Source organism: Lonchura striata, chromosome 8 (genome assembly GCF_046129695.1).
Source record: "Lonchura striata isolate bLonStr1 chromosome 8, bLonStr1.mat, whole genome shotgun sequence".
Taxonomy (NCBI): domain Eukaryota; kingdom Metazoa; phylum Chordata; class Aves; order Passeriformes; family Estrildidae; genus Lonchura; species Lonchura striata.
Genome location: NC_134610.1, coordinates 20,679,069 through 20,692,182, shown reverse-complemented (window position 1 = coordinate 20,692,182; position 13,114 = coordinate 20,679,069). Strand labels below are relative to the sequence as shown.

Below are 13,114 nucleotides of genomic sequence, written 5' to 3'. Positions count from 1 at the left end.
TTTTTATGGCTACTGATTTTACCAGGAATAGGCTGAATGCAGAAGGCAGCAATCAGTTTATGCCTCAGGTGCTCTCTACTCTATGCTAGACAGCCATTTCTGAATGCGTTGAAGATCTGTGCTCAAATTAAAAATAAAATTAAAAAAAAGAAATCAACCAAACAAAGTCCCAAAAGTCACATAAAACAACTAAAAAAAACCCCAAGTCTAAACTTTAAAATGAATGCTTCTGTATTTCTGCTGAGAATAGTTGAATATTGTGGAGAGCTGTATGAAACAGCTCATAAACAAATATGAGAATATTACCAGTGGAGAATAGATTTGGCCAGACAATGGTTTGTGGCTGTCTTTCTGTTACCAGAAAGTTATTTCTGTTACACTCTTTCCCTCCTCAAATTTCTGACCTGGTCTGGGAAGAGAGGTTTTTCAGTAGTTTTGTTTTTTGCTGAAGATTGATTCAATGCCTCTGCTTATTCTGAGAAAGGGTTTCTTGTTCTTTTTTGCTGCTTTTTCCACTGATGCTGATTTATACATGGGCTTTTTTCTGAAAATAAGTGTGAGCGAGCAGCTTCTTTTATTCCATTGACCTTCTGTGTTGCCTTGCTCAGAAATGCATATCCTAGGACAAGTTGCAGCACATTGCTGGGAACAGGTAGCAAGTGAAGAGGGCATAGTGCTGCAGTTTGCAATAATTCTCAGTAGCAGTATCTGTTGGGGCATTTTGTGCACTCTGCAATTGTTGAGGCAACACAGACAAAACTACTTATGACAGTTCCCTTTTTGATTTCTGACAGTGCTCCTCCTCTTTCTAGTACTCTTAGTTATGTGGCCCAGCTGGATTGCACAAAAGCTGTTAAAAATGTTGGTGTTGGTACAACTTACAACCCCGTTTTTAAATTCAAGAAATTCTCGGTCCTTTCAACATCCTTGTTCCATTGGCAGGTGATCTTAACTGGCTTCAAAAGCAGTGATTTATTTCCTCAGTGGAAGTGGTGTCCCCAAAGAAGGAGGCATGGACAAACTAAGCTGTATCTTGCCTGTTCACTCCTCCAAGGCTGGAGAGCTTCACATGTTAACATTCTCATGTGTAATGTGGCTGCTATCAAGCTGAAGGGGTAGTAGCATCCCTTTCCTTTACTGAGAGAGTATTTGGTGGTTTTGTACATTAGCTCAAGAAAAGGAAACCCTTTTCTTTTCTTTTTCATATAAAGTTACCAGGGAAGATCAACTGGTCATGCTATCTTTATTTAAAAAGCTGTTGGTAACAAAGTAGTAGGACAGGGAGCTTGTCTTATACAGGTTAAGATTCTTTATCTGCAGTTGCCTTTGAAGGTACTCAAAGTAGGCCTCTCCAGAGATATTAAGATCTGGTGAGATCTTAAATAATTCAAGCTAATAATACAAATCTTGGTCATTTGATCTGTCTAGAAAGATGCAGTACCAATGAGAAAGCAGTAAAAGACTCTTGGGTTTCAGTTCTAAACTTGGTTAGATTAGCAAGGGTTGGAAGAGTTGGTGTGATTACTTTAAAAGTTGTGTCCTGTTTTTGTATTACTGATAAGTATTTAATTATTATTAGTTCTTCTCTACTTAAACAAGTACCAGCCACTGGTTTTTATTTCATCTTTTAGATTAGATTAATTTGTTTAATATTAATCTTTTCAGTTAAAAGTTGCTGAAGCAGAAAAAAGTGAATGGAAATTTAATCGAGCCCAACTACAGCAAAACTTGGATGAAAGCAAAGAGAAAATTAAGAAGTTGGAGACCTACTGGTTAGAGGCACAAAATTTATGCAAAACGGTAAATGAGCGTCTTAAAGAGACTCAAGAACAATGTGATGCCCTTGAAAAGAAATACAACAAGGCCAAGAAATTGCTTAAAGACTACCAACTAAAGTAAGTACATCAAAATATCAGGTCTCTATTTATTGCTTGTATGTTTCGTGCAACCTGGGGAAAGCTGTTAGCAATACCTAGGGAAATAGGTATTGAATGAATTTCTTTTCATTTGTTAGAGGGCAGGGAAGAAGTGAGCTCTAAATGCTGAATTATTCCATACCTTACATCACCACCTTCTGGAAAGGTTAGCTGAAAATCTTGCTGCTACTTTTGATTTATAGCTAATGAAAAATTCTTTAATACTTCAATGAAAACGTAAAAAAACCAACTTAGTTTAAAAGCTGTAATGCATCTATACATTTTGGAAGGACTACTTGAAATTTGATACTAGGTGTTAGGCAATACCTTTTGCTGTTTTTGAAAAACCCTCAGCTTGGCTGACTTCAGTGCTCCAGATAGAGTAGGCATCAAAAGATATTTCATAATAGCCAGATCCATGTGATTTAGTCTGAGTTAGTTATATCTTGTAGGAGGAGTAAAAAGAATTTTGAGAGAAATTTAAAGTTTGTGGATATGTAGCTAGCCCACTAAAATGGCAGTATGAAAACAGTATCTTCAATCTGTTACAGGTTTTGGGATTTTTCGTAGAAATAATAAAATTTATTAGGTACAAATGTGAGGGACTCCAGCATTGTTGTTTTGTGGTAGTGTCTAATTGTTTCTATGATCTTCCCTCTTAGCAAAAGAAGAGGTAATTGCAAAATATTTGTAGATGTGTCCTGATAATACAGAGCACAACTGTTGCTTTTGGTAGTTGCTGTAAGCATATAATATTCTTGTTCCAAATTTCTCTACTTGCTACTTACTTTTAAAGGCAATTTATTATGATCTTTTGCTCTGTAGTCCACATCCAGAAGTGTTACTTCTCACAGTACGTTTTTGTGCTGTTTGATCAGCTTTTTAAAGGTCTCCTTTCCCCTCTCCTCCCAAGCTTATCCGCACGGAAGTTCACAAGTACGTGAAGATGACTGCTAACATGCTACTTCCCATTCCCTCGCTGTTTAGCAAATTTCCATTCCTTGTTTGATTGTCCCTGAAGCTTCTGCATCTGTTGTAGATGTTTTATGCTTATTTTCTGGTTTTGTACATCATTTGATATGACACAGGCAAAAACAGCTTTAATTTTTGTTTCCTTCTTGTAGTCATTGTTTCTTTTTTGTAAAAACCCAGCCATTGCAATTGCTGTAGGATGAACCAAGTAGAAACTTGAAATGCAGTTTATTTTGCAACAGAATTTTGCCATAGCTTTTGGAAGGAAAACATACTCTGTGTGTGCATGTATCTCTGTGGAAGAAAGTAAGATGTAATGATTGGAGTCGTGCATGTATTTCAGACTTATGCATATGCAACTCGCCACTTTTAAAATGAGAGATAGTTGTAACTTTGCAGAAAAAGTATTGCCATGCATCCTTTTCTGCGCAGAGTAAATAAGTCATCTGTATTTTCTTTTGAAGACAGTAGAAGCATACCAATAAATATGTCATTTTATGACACTATAAGATTAATGGATCAGTTACACCTTGCAGATTGATTTTTGTCACCATTCACTAATGGAATGCTTTTTAGTAAATGCAATTGTGCATATTTCTGTTTAACATATTTTTCTATATTTCTGTATATTACTACTTCATAGACATGTATATGTTTCTTTCACCAGAGAAATAGAATTTATGAAGAAAGAAGAAGATCATTCAAAGCTACTTGAAGAGAGAGACCAGAAATATGCAGAACAACTGAAAATTTATCAGGAAAAAGTAAAGCATTATTATATTTTGAAATAAACGTCTGCATTTTTGGAGATTTGTATCTCATTTCTGAATTTTAATTATTGCAGATTTCAGAGCTTGAAAATAAATTAAAAGCATATGAGAAAATGCCTTATGTGTTTGAAGGTGCCAGTTTATTGGATGGTGACTGTCAAAGTCCAGGCCAATCTAATGAGTCAAAGATAAAAGAAGACAATGAAAAAGAAACCAGGTCAATAGAAGAAAGAATAAATTCTCTAGACGTGCTGATTTCTGGTAAGTAGATTGTAGTATTTTTTATTTGCACTTAAGGAAAGTTAGGAGGAGTTGTATATATAGTGGGTTTTTTTGTTGTTAAGAGAAGTGAAGTGTTTGCTGTTCCATACTGACTAAGTGAATGTTTTAGCTGAGTCCATGTGGATACTTGAGTTTAGGTTCCCCCAGCATTTTCAGTATAGTTGTAATTTATTTCTTAAGTGTTGTCTCTCCATCCATCTCCTCTTTCCCACAACTATTTTAACTGTTCTTCAGATTCTCTGTTAATGAAATTAATAGTGGGACTAAAACACTGAGATATGTCAGTTGAAATCCCATATGTTTCAAGCTGTAATTTGCTGTAAACTTGCTATGATTTTTTTGTCTCATAATTTTATGTACAGAATGTTACAAAATATCAGATGGAGGTTCAAATGAGAATGACATTTTTAAAATACTTGGTAAATTCTTATTTTGTAAAGGCTTTCTATCCTACAGAATGATGTTAGGAAAGCACATCTGGGGCACAAATTTTCATCAATTTTAGAACAGAATTCAGTTCTCAATCCATAAGACAATTATATTCTGTTGGATTTTATTATTTTTTAATTGAAGGAGTTGAGTAGAAGTATATTTCAAATTAAATAGAAATTGCTAATGCAATATATAAAATAGTGCAGTATAATATAAAAAGTATTTTCATACTGTAATGGTTAACAGGTAGAATAATTCTGACTTATATTCTGAATATTTTTCTAGACAGTGGGTTGGTAAACTTGTGTACCAGTTTTTGCTGGGTTTTTTGTTTACTTTTTTAATGTGTTTGTTGCAGATTTTGATGCTTTTGTTGGGGATACTCCCAGATTAGACACCAGTGCCCACAAAGCAAAAGCTCAGCTTGCTTTGAAAGTAAAACGCCAGCCACCGTCTCGATCAAAGCTGAAAGAATCTCTTGGGTGTGGACAACAGATTGCAAATCTACAGGTACTGACACTGGTACTGACATTGATAATCATGCACTCTGGATACTGAGCATATGTTGGGTTTTGTCTTTATTTGCAATTGTAAGTGTTCTCCATGCTTCATTCAGGCTGTGCCAAAGCAACGTCGTTTTATGCTGCATCAAATAAAAAACCTTTTAGGGTTCATAACATACATGTGAACTCCAGTGTGTTTTTGTGGCACAGTTAATTTAAAGTTAGCAAATAACTATGTGAGCTTGTTCTGTGCTACTTCTGCTTGCTGAAAGATTTTGATGCAGTGATATGTTGTGAAATATACTGATTTATCTTGTTATGGCTTCATCTGGAACAAGTTAGTTACCAAATTTCTTCAAACTAAAGAGTTCTGAAATGCTTCATTATTCCATAAGTCATCAATTGAATTCACAAGAAGTGTACCAGTAGAATGTTCTCTTGGAAAACAAGTGAAGAATTGAGGTATAGTCAATATATGAGAGAGCCTGTCATGGAAGGAGGACACTGAACTAATTCAGTGAGACTGCAAACTCGCCACATTGAATTGGAATGGCTAAAGTGTACCAGAATATTTCTGATTTGGCTAGGAAAATATTACTTGGGATGTGCAGAAAGATGTGTATAGAGGTGGCTAACAGCCTTTAAATCAGATTCATGTGGTTCAGATGGTATCCACAAGTATGTAAGTTCAGAAATTTTCCTGAACTAAGGAAATTTGCTTAGCACATCCTTCCACCCTGGTAAAAGAACAGATAATAAATGAGTATATGTCATGTTTATCATAAAATAACTTTTAAATTTATTTAAGGATGAGGATTCAGAAGACAGTGTTCTCAACAGAGAATCTTCCACTATGTACCTAACTAAGACCTTAGAAACAAGTGAAAAATTACCTCTCCCATGCCTGGATGACACAGATCGAAAGAGTGAAAAGCCTGAGAAAAGAGAAAGCACAGAAAGTCCTCTAGAGTCAAGTCCTTCTGCTTCCACACACTCTTCTCCAGTACACAAACCAAACAACGAAAATAGCACAACCACCACTCATTCACCTCCTCCTGAAGGGATGACTCCAAATTCCCCTCAAGGGTATCTCAAGAATGTTAAGCAAAGAGAAGCAAAAGGGAAAGGGAAAGAAGCCAAGGGTAAGGCTGAAGGGTTTATTATTATTTTAATTCTTTGGGGTTGAAGTTGTACATCTTTTTGATGTAATCAGGAAAGGTTCTAATACATTATTGCAAAACATTAAGCCTCATAAGTGTGATTGTATTCAAGAGTAAGTCTGATGGATTTCCTGATTCCTAGAAAAATTCATTGTTGGCTTTGTGCTTCCAGACATTATGCGAGTGTTTAAACAAGATACAGATTCTGAGTATTGTGGAAATTACTGCATTACTCATCCTGCCCTCTTAGGATATTTGTCACTAGAAGATGGTTAAAGATATTGTAATCAGCCTAGTCACTACTAGTCATTATTTGAAAGGAATAGTTGGCATTTTTCTTATGAATAATTGAAAAAGGGATCTAATATAATCTTTTAAATGTTTGGTATTTTCTGTAATCAGCTAGTACAAATGTATAAAGACAGATGACTTGCTGTCTTTGCCCTACAGCTCAGGCAAAACCATTGTTTTAATACCCTGAAACAGGATTTGTTTTATACTGTCCTTATTTTCTGTGTTTCTATAAAGTCTCAAACAAAAATAGTCTTAAAAAAAGCCCCACTTATTAAGACACATACCTAATATATCTGTGATTTTGCTTTCTTTTCTATAGTTTTTTTTTTGTGATGACAGAAGCATTGTAAATTTTTTTCTGTATATTTCATCCATTCATGTATCAGTCTGTATTTTAACCTACTGTGCTGTGTTTAAGAAATTACCTCCTTCCTTATAATACTACGTCTGGAAACAGAGGTGGAAACAAATGTCAGTATTAAAAGTAATTCTTCTAGTTTTGTATTCAAGTTGATAGGAAAAATTACCAGTTTAACTGTAGTTATAATTTATTGGATGTTATATATTTAGAAAGAGTGCTTAACTAATGAGCTAAAGTTCTAATGTTCATCGGAAACTACTGATTACATATGCAAAAAAAAGGGGGTAAGCTCTTGACTATCCTGACTGTCGGGTATGTAAGCTTTGAGTTAATCCTTCCTGAAATATATAATGGTTATTTGCTGATGGAGTGATGGGTAGTTGATCTCAGTTTTGTGTACTAAACAGGATTTTGGCAAAAAATTGCATCCTAAGAGGTTGTATTCCAGTTTTGAAAATAAGAATCTTGGAGGAGCTTCAAAGTCCCAGTTGTTTCTTCAGAATAGTCACAGTTTGTATGCCATTTTCAGTAAGCCATTCAGCTTGTCAGGAGCTGTCTGCTCTCCAGGTGCTGACCATCATGTTGGTTAGGCACACCTTGTGGAGCTGGCAGCTCGTAGCCCATGTTTGCAGCCACTGGCCTGGATTAGCTACTGAGCCAAAAATAATATTAGAGGAGCATCTCTAATACTTCGATAGTAATAGAGAAATACTAAATGCTATATCTCATACATATATATGGTTATATATGGTGGTTGTATGTTTTGAAGTTGACATTTTGCAAAAGAAAGAGTTATTTTTTCTAAACCTGCCATAAACTAACTTTTCTTTGTCATTCATTAGAGCAAAATACTGTGGTAATTTTTACCTTTTTGTAGACAGTATAGAAGTACTCTTTATCAAAAGGAATATTTTTGAGTAGTTGTCAGCAACTGTTATGTTGCCATTTTTCAATGGCCTGGTACAGACAGAATGAGGGGAGGATGCCACAGAAAATAACTTAGGCTGGCTGATATGGCTGTAGTATTTTCAGTTATTATCTGCGTGTGAGAATGGGAGTTCTAACACTGTCACCCAGGTCTTAGTATCTGACTCACAAGCATCATCATTAGTAGCTGAAAATTGCAGGTATTTTTACAACAACATTTTTATTTTTCACCTCTCTATGAAAAACAGAAGAAAGGAAAAATGAAGACAAGACAGCAGAAACAAATGAAGGAATTCCATCAGGGAAGTCCAAAAGGAGATTTCCAGATTTTGGGTAAGATTTTACATGTGTTCCTTTGGAAATAAGTGTTGTTCTGTGTTATTTTTGAGAATATTATGTTCTCTAAATAAAACAGTGTAGAGGAGTCCAGTAATGCTACTTCATAACACCTTTGAAGATGGGGTAAAGCTTGTTGAAGCCAGCTAACATTAAAGACTTAGGCTGGTAGTGCAATAAATGCAACATAGTGTATAAGATAAAAATCAGCTGATTTCACACACTGCTAATGTAGTTAGTGACTTTGTTCAAGTTGCTGTGCTTTGCTTAGGAGCATTAATGTAGCAATAAAACTGTGGTTTTCCTCCTGGTTGTATCCACTATATGCTAAGCTTCTTTAGACATTTTCTGTATTTATTTTGGTTATCTGTGGCTCTTAAAAGGTAGTGCCATGCTTCTTAAATAGAATATGAGTGCCAGAACTTCTTTAATTGCGTGCATAATCTGCAAAACTATGCTTTGTGTATCAGTATAAATGTGGCTTTATGTAACTGTTGATGTCAATGTGAAAACTAACTTGCCGATTTAAAGAAATGTAAATGTAAGTGCTTTATTCAATTTGTGTTTTTTTCACTTCAGTGGATTGCGGAAATCTGGGGGCAAGGGTAAGAAGCAAGAAAAAGAAAATCTAAGAGGTTCTCTGGATAGCAGGTAGTTCTTTTGTTAGTTTATACATACATGCTGCATTCCTAAAATTTGTAACTTAAGGATTTCTTTAAAATTGTCATTAATGTTTGATCCTGTTACATTCAGTTGCAAAATTCTGTGAAGATTTAATGATACAGAGATGAGCTTCTAATCTCCCAGAAGAGGGTATAGGAGACAACATTAAAACTGTATTTTGCTTAGGAAGATGAATGTTGAGTAAATTAAGTTAGCAATTTTTTGAAATTATTGTGTGAAATACTGCAAAAATATGCGACATTATATAACTCATTATTTTGCATGAATATTTAAAGACAAGTATCAGTTTTCATTTCAAGTAGCAGTTGTGCTGTGAAACTGGTAAAAGTAAGTGGTGTGTTTTGAATTAGTTCTTGTTTTTACGCGGTGGTTGTGTATATGAGGAATGGTATGCAGTTTTTTGCCATTCTTTAAACAGAATCTCATCTGCTTATCTCAGAGGCTCCCGAGAACTTTTGGATGACTCTGGCAACAATCTATCTGCATCAGATTCAGATTCCCCTGTTCCTACTTGCATGCCTTTCTCTTGGTTTGGAGACAGCCACAAAGAGCCTCAGGTTTCAAGTAGCAGTCTGCAGGTTACTCAGAGTGGGCAGGATGGTTGTGAGCATGGTCAAGACAAGAACAGAAGCAAGGTAAAGATTACTAATTTATGCTTTGAATATTTAAGTGTTGCATCTTGATAAAGTAAAAATATCAGTGATTAGTGTGTGGAAGCCTAATGACTTAGTCCTTGACCACATCACCTCTTACAAACATTGCTGGAGAAGTTTGAGATACTACAGCTCTTACAAGCAGGAATTGTGTGAGTGCTCCTGTTCCCTTCTTCAGCTGAAGCATCAGTAGAGGCTATTCAAGCTGAAGTAGCATTTAAGGAAGAATCATAGGGCATGCTTTTTCACTAGTTGGTAATGCTAAAAGTAATGCTAGTTTCAGGAAAGCATAGTGTTAAAAGTCTAATCTGTTTTCCAGACTAGTTCACGGAGGAATTGTGCATAAATAGAGGTCAGCTGTCCAAACAGTTGGCCAGCCAGCTCTTACTGTACTGGAATGTGGGGTTGGAGTACCAGACAGGTGCAGGAAGATAGTATCCTAGTTTTCATTAACAAATGTAGTCTTAAAAGCTAGGAAGCACATCTATAGAACACTTTCTTCCAGGTTTCTGAGTAGCTAATAATCTAATAATTTAGAGCCTTTTCATCAGATATTAAGAGTGAGGCTACACAGTTCAATCTATAACCATAGTTACCCTCTTAAGATTTTAAACTATTTGAAAGAAACAGCTTTAGAAACTAAAAGGTGTAATGTGTGTGTTGTCTGAATATTTGGTAAAACCTTTTTCAATTTAACACTGTTCCCAGCAATTTTACTGACTATATTTTCATTTCCTTTGGATTTTGTCAAATTGGGAATTGCAATCATTTGAGTAAGGGGATTTATTCTTGTGTTTCACACTTTTTCTTCACTTTAGGTGGCTAAAATACACCTTCATGTTTTGCTTTTCTTCTGTGCGTTAGAAAGGAATGAGTTGTATATATGGAAGAGAAACTTGCCAGGTTGTAATTCATGAAGTCACTGATATTTTGCAGAGATTGCGGATTGCAAGTTTGCTTTCCGTGTTTCCAGATGGCAATTGCACTAAAACGCTGTTATAGTACCTTTTTAAAATATTTTGTTTCACTAGTGTAAACCTACAGTCCCTGTGATAGTAGTAAATTGTCTGCATACATAGTTTTTAAAAAGTATGGAAAGCGGTTTTAGAACCATACAATCCTTATTATAATGCAGGAACTTAATAAGAGTAGGAATTTTTTAATCTCCGAAGTAGAATAGTACCTCACAAAATGCTGCCCAGTGTGCATCAGTCTTGTGTATTTACAGCTCCTGCACTGGTTGCTTTTCTTGGAGCCTGCAGTGGCCAAAAGATATTTTTGTAAATAACCCAAGAATTTGGAAGATATATGCATATACTTGGATACAATTTTTGATTAAATAGGAATGCATGGTTAAATAGGCTGGTCTCTTGATAGGCTGTAGTTGGTCTTCTAATAGGCTGTAGCAAAGCTATGAAGAGGTGTTTACTCTATAGATAAGCAACCAGTGGGTTTGTCTTTCAAAATCATGGATTCAGAGGAACCCATTGGTCCCCTTTTCATTGCTCCTATCTGATTTAAATAAGTTTTGTAAGCATAGTAAAAGTCCCACTGCTGCATTTCTACTCTAAGCACCCATAATGTGCTTAAGCAGCTCTTGAAGTTTTCATATACCTACCATATACACCTACTTTTGGCAATCAAAAAGGTACAGATGTTACCAGATTGGAATGCTCTCTTCCTTTCCACATTGTTCTGAAGTAATAGTCTTTTCTTCTTACTGGACTATACTTCCCAAGATGATTACTGCTTCAACCTTCCAGCTGGTTTCTTGCCTACTGGTTTGGGGTTTTTTGTTTCTTTCTCATGCTCCAGTATGTAATTGTTGTTTTGTGCTCTCTTTCGTAGTTCCAGTTGCAAACCAGCAGCTGGAAGATTATGCAAGTCTCCAGCTATTTTCCTGCTTTGTGAAATGGTAGAAAGTTGATCCCATTGAAGAACAGATTCTTAGATATTCATTAATCATAAAATCATACTTTTCCTCTCCAAAGTCAGACTGTTTTCACTTTGCAATGTTTGCAGTCTTTTGTAAACATGGTAACCTGAAGTGGTTGCTGCTTCAAATGAATGATTAATTGTTATAGATCTTAATTTAGGGTTGATAATTACATTTGTACAGTAACAAGGCTTTGGCTTTTTTTGCTGTGAAAATACATTAAAACTGACAAAGAAATATGCTTGACCACTCAGAAGTGAGTCTTGTTACTAAAACAATATAAAAGCAAGGGACAAAGTCATCTTCCCAGAATTCAAGGGAAGAATTCTCCTTTTTGTTGATATCAACTCAAAATTTATAAATATATAAATATATATATAAATTTATAAATAAAGCAATAGATATATAGCAATAGAATGTATTCTTTTTATGTTTGTAGTATCCCATTGATCGTGTGACAGCATTCCTCAAACAAGAGGTAAAAGTAGAAAGCCTAAAATAGGAACTTTGTCATGTAAAAATCTCTGTGGAACTGAGTCCTATGCATCATGTATAATTTTTGTAGTTGTGTTTTAGCACTGATGATATAAGGAATAGAATTAGGTTTGTTTTTCCCTGGTTTCTGGTTTTGCAAAATTTGCCTCTGAAAGTTACTACACTTGAAATGTTTTTATTTTCTTAAAATTGTTCTGAAGTTAGTTTTAAACCTACTGTTTGACAAAGTAGTTAGTCAACTTCTTGATCCTTGTGAAAACAAGAAACACAGGAACTAAAATCCTATGTGCTTTCAGACAGTTCTTAAATTAGTCCCTTAATGTAAATCTGTCCCATTTTCTGATACAATAGACACACATACAGGGTGTTTATACTCATTGTTTTTCCAGAATACTACTTAGCTTCTGTAAGTATGTATGCAGTCTCATTTTCAGTGTAAGGAAGAACAGTGTGGTATAAACTATATCCTAGTACCTGTGAAACCTCTTCTGTCCAAATTCTATGCTATTCAAGATCAAAAATCTTTGCAACTGGCTCTAAGTGCTTAAAAGGAAATTATTTCTATAACTGATTAGGAGGAGGGGGAGGAGGAAGCATTACAACTGGTGCTCAGATGCATTACTTTTGGCTGTGTTTTTATTACTGTATCTTCTCGTTTTGTTTGTCTGAGTTATTCCTGATTTTCTCTGTAAGGGTAGAAAGAGTGAACTGAGGGTGGCTAAAAGAAAAGCTCTTAGATTTTCACCTTGGGTTGAAGGTAATTTGAGAATAGGTTGATGGAAAAAATATTCAGCTGTTTCTGGTAATAATTATTACATCTGAAAGACTGAAGAAGACCCTAACATTTAATGTAATTGATAAAATAATCTACATGATAAATAGAACACCATTTCTCATTCAAGAAAAGTGCTACACAGAGGTAGCCAGAAAAGTCAAGTTGTGGTTTGAGGTTTTATGTTTGTTGTGCTGTGGTGGTGATGACTTTTTTCTTGAGCTTTGGTGAGGTGTTTTTAAGGCTGAAAATATGTATCAATAATTTAGAATATAAGGGAGTGCACTTAAAAAACAAAAATAGAATATTCCAGAAAACTGAGAGTTCAGGTGAAACTGAAATCAGAACACACATACAGAAGTGCTAAATGAAAGTAACTGCAAAAATGTAGTTTTCTTATACAAGCATAACTAACTGGAGAAAAATATCCTTGAGATCAACTTAATTTAAGATTTCAGGTTATTTACACACATAGGGATGTGGTATGGCATCCTTACAAAGTGCAATTAGAGTAGAGACTTAGAGAACATTAGAGAAATTACTGGTAAATAATTATGTACTGTTTGTAGGCAGCAAAGAGTAGTGCTGAGACATAAACTTTTAGAAAGGCAAAATTTCGAG

At 35.1% G+C, this 13,114-nt stretch overlaps 1 protein-coding gene across 7 annotated transcripts in view; it reads left to right on the top strand.

Annotated features, from left to right (window-relative positions):
• LOC110482898 (neurabin-1) overlaps positions 1-13,114 on the top strand; it is a 36,968-nt gene that overhangs the window by 15,106 nt on the left and 8,748 nt on the right. For all 7 annotated transcript variants that reach the window (XM_021552467.3, XM_021552466.3, XM_021552465.3 and 4 more), the window contains exons 9-16: positions 1,666-1,895; positions 3,556-3,652; positions 3,733-3,919; positions 4,731-4,882; positions 5,684-6,017; positions 7,866-7,950; positions 8,533-8,604; positions 9,077-9,272. In XM_021552467.3, the coding sequence (XP_021408142.2) occupies positions 1,666-1,895; positions 3,556-3,652; positions 3,733-3,919; positions 4,731-4,882; positions 5,684-6,017; positions 7,866-7,950; positions 8,533-8,604; positions 9,077-9,272 (1,353 nt within the window). The remainder of the gene's footprint in view (positions 1-1,665; positions 1,896-3,555; positions 3,653-3,732; positions 3,920-4,730; positions 4,883-5,683; positions 6,018-7,865; positions 7,951-8,532; positions 8,605-9,076; positions 9,273-13,114) is intronic.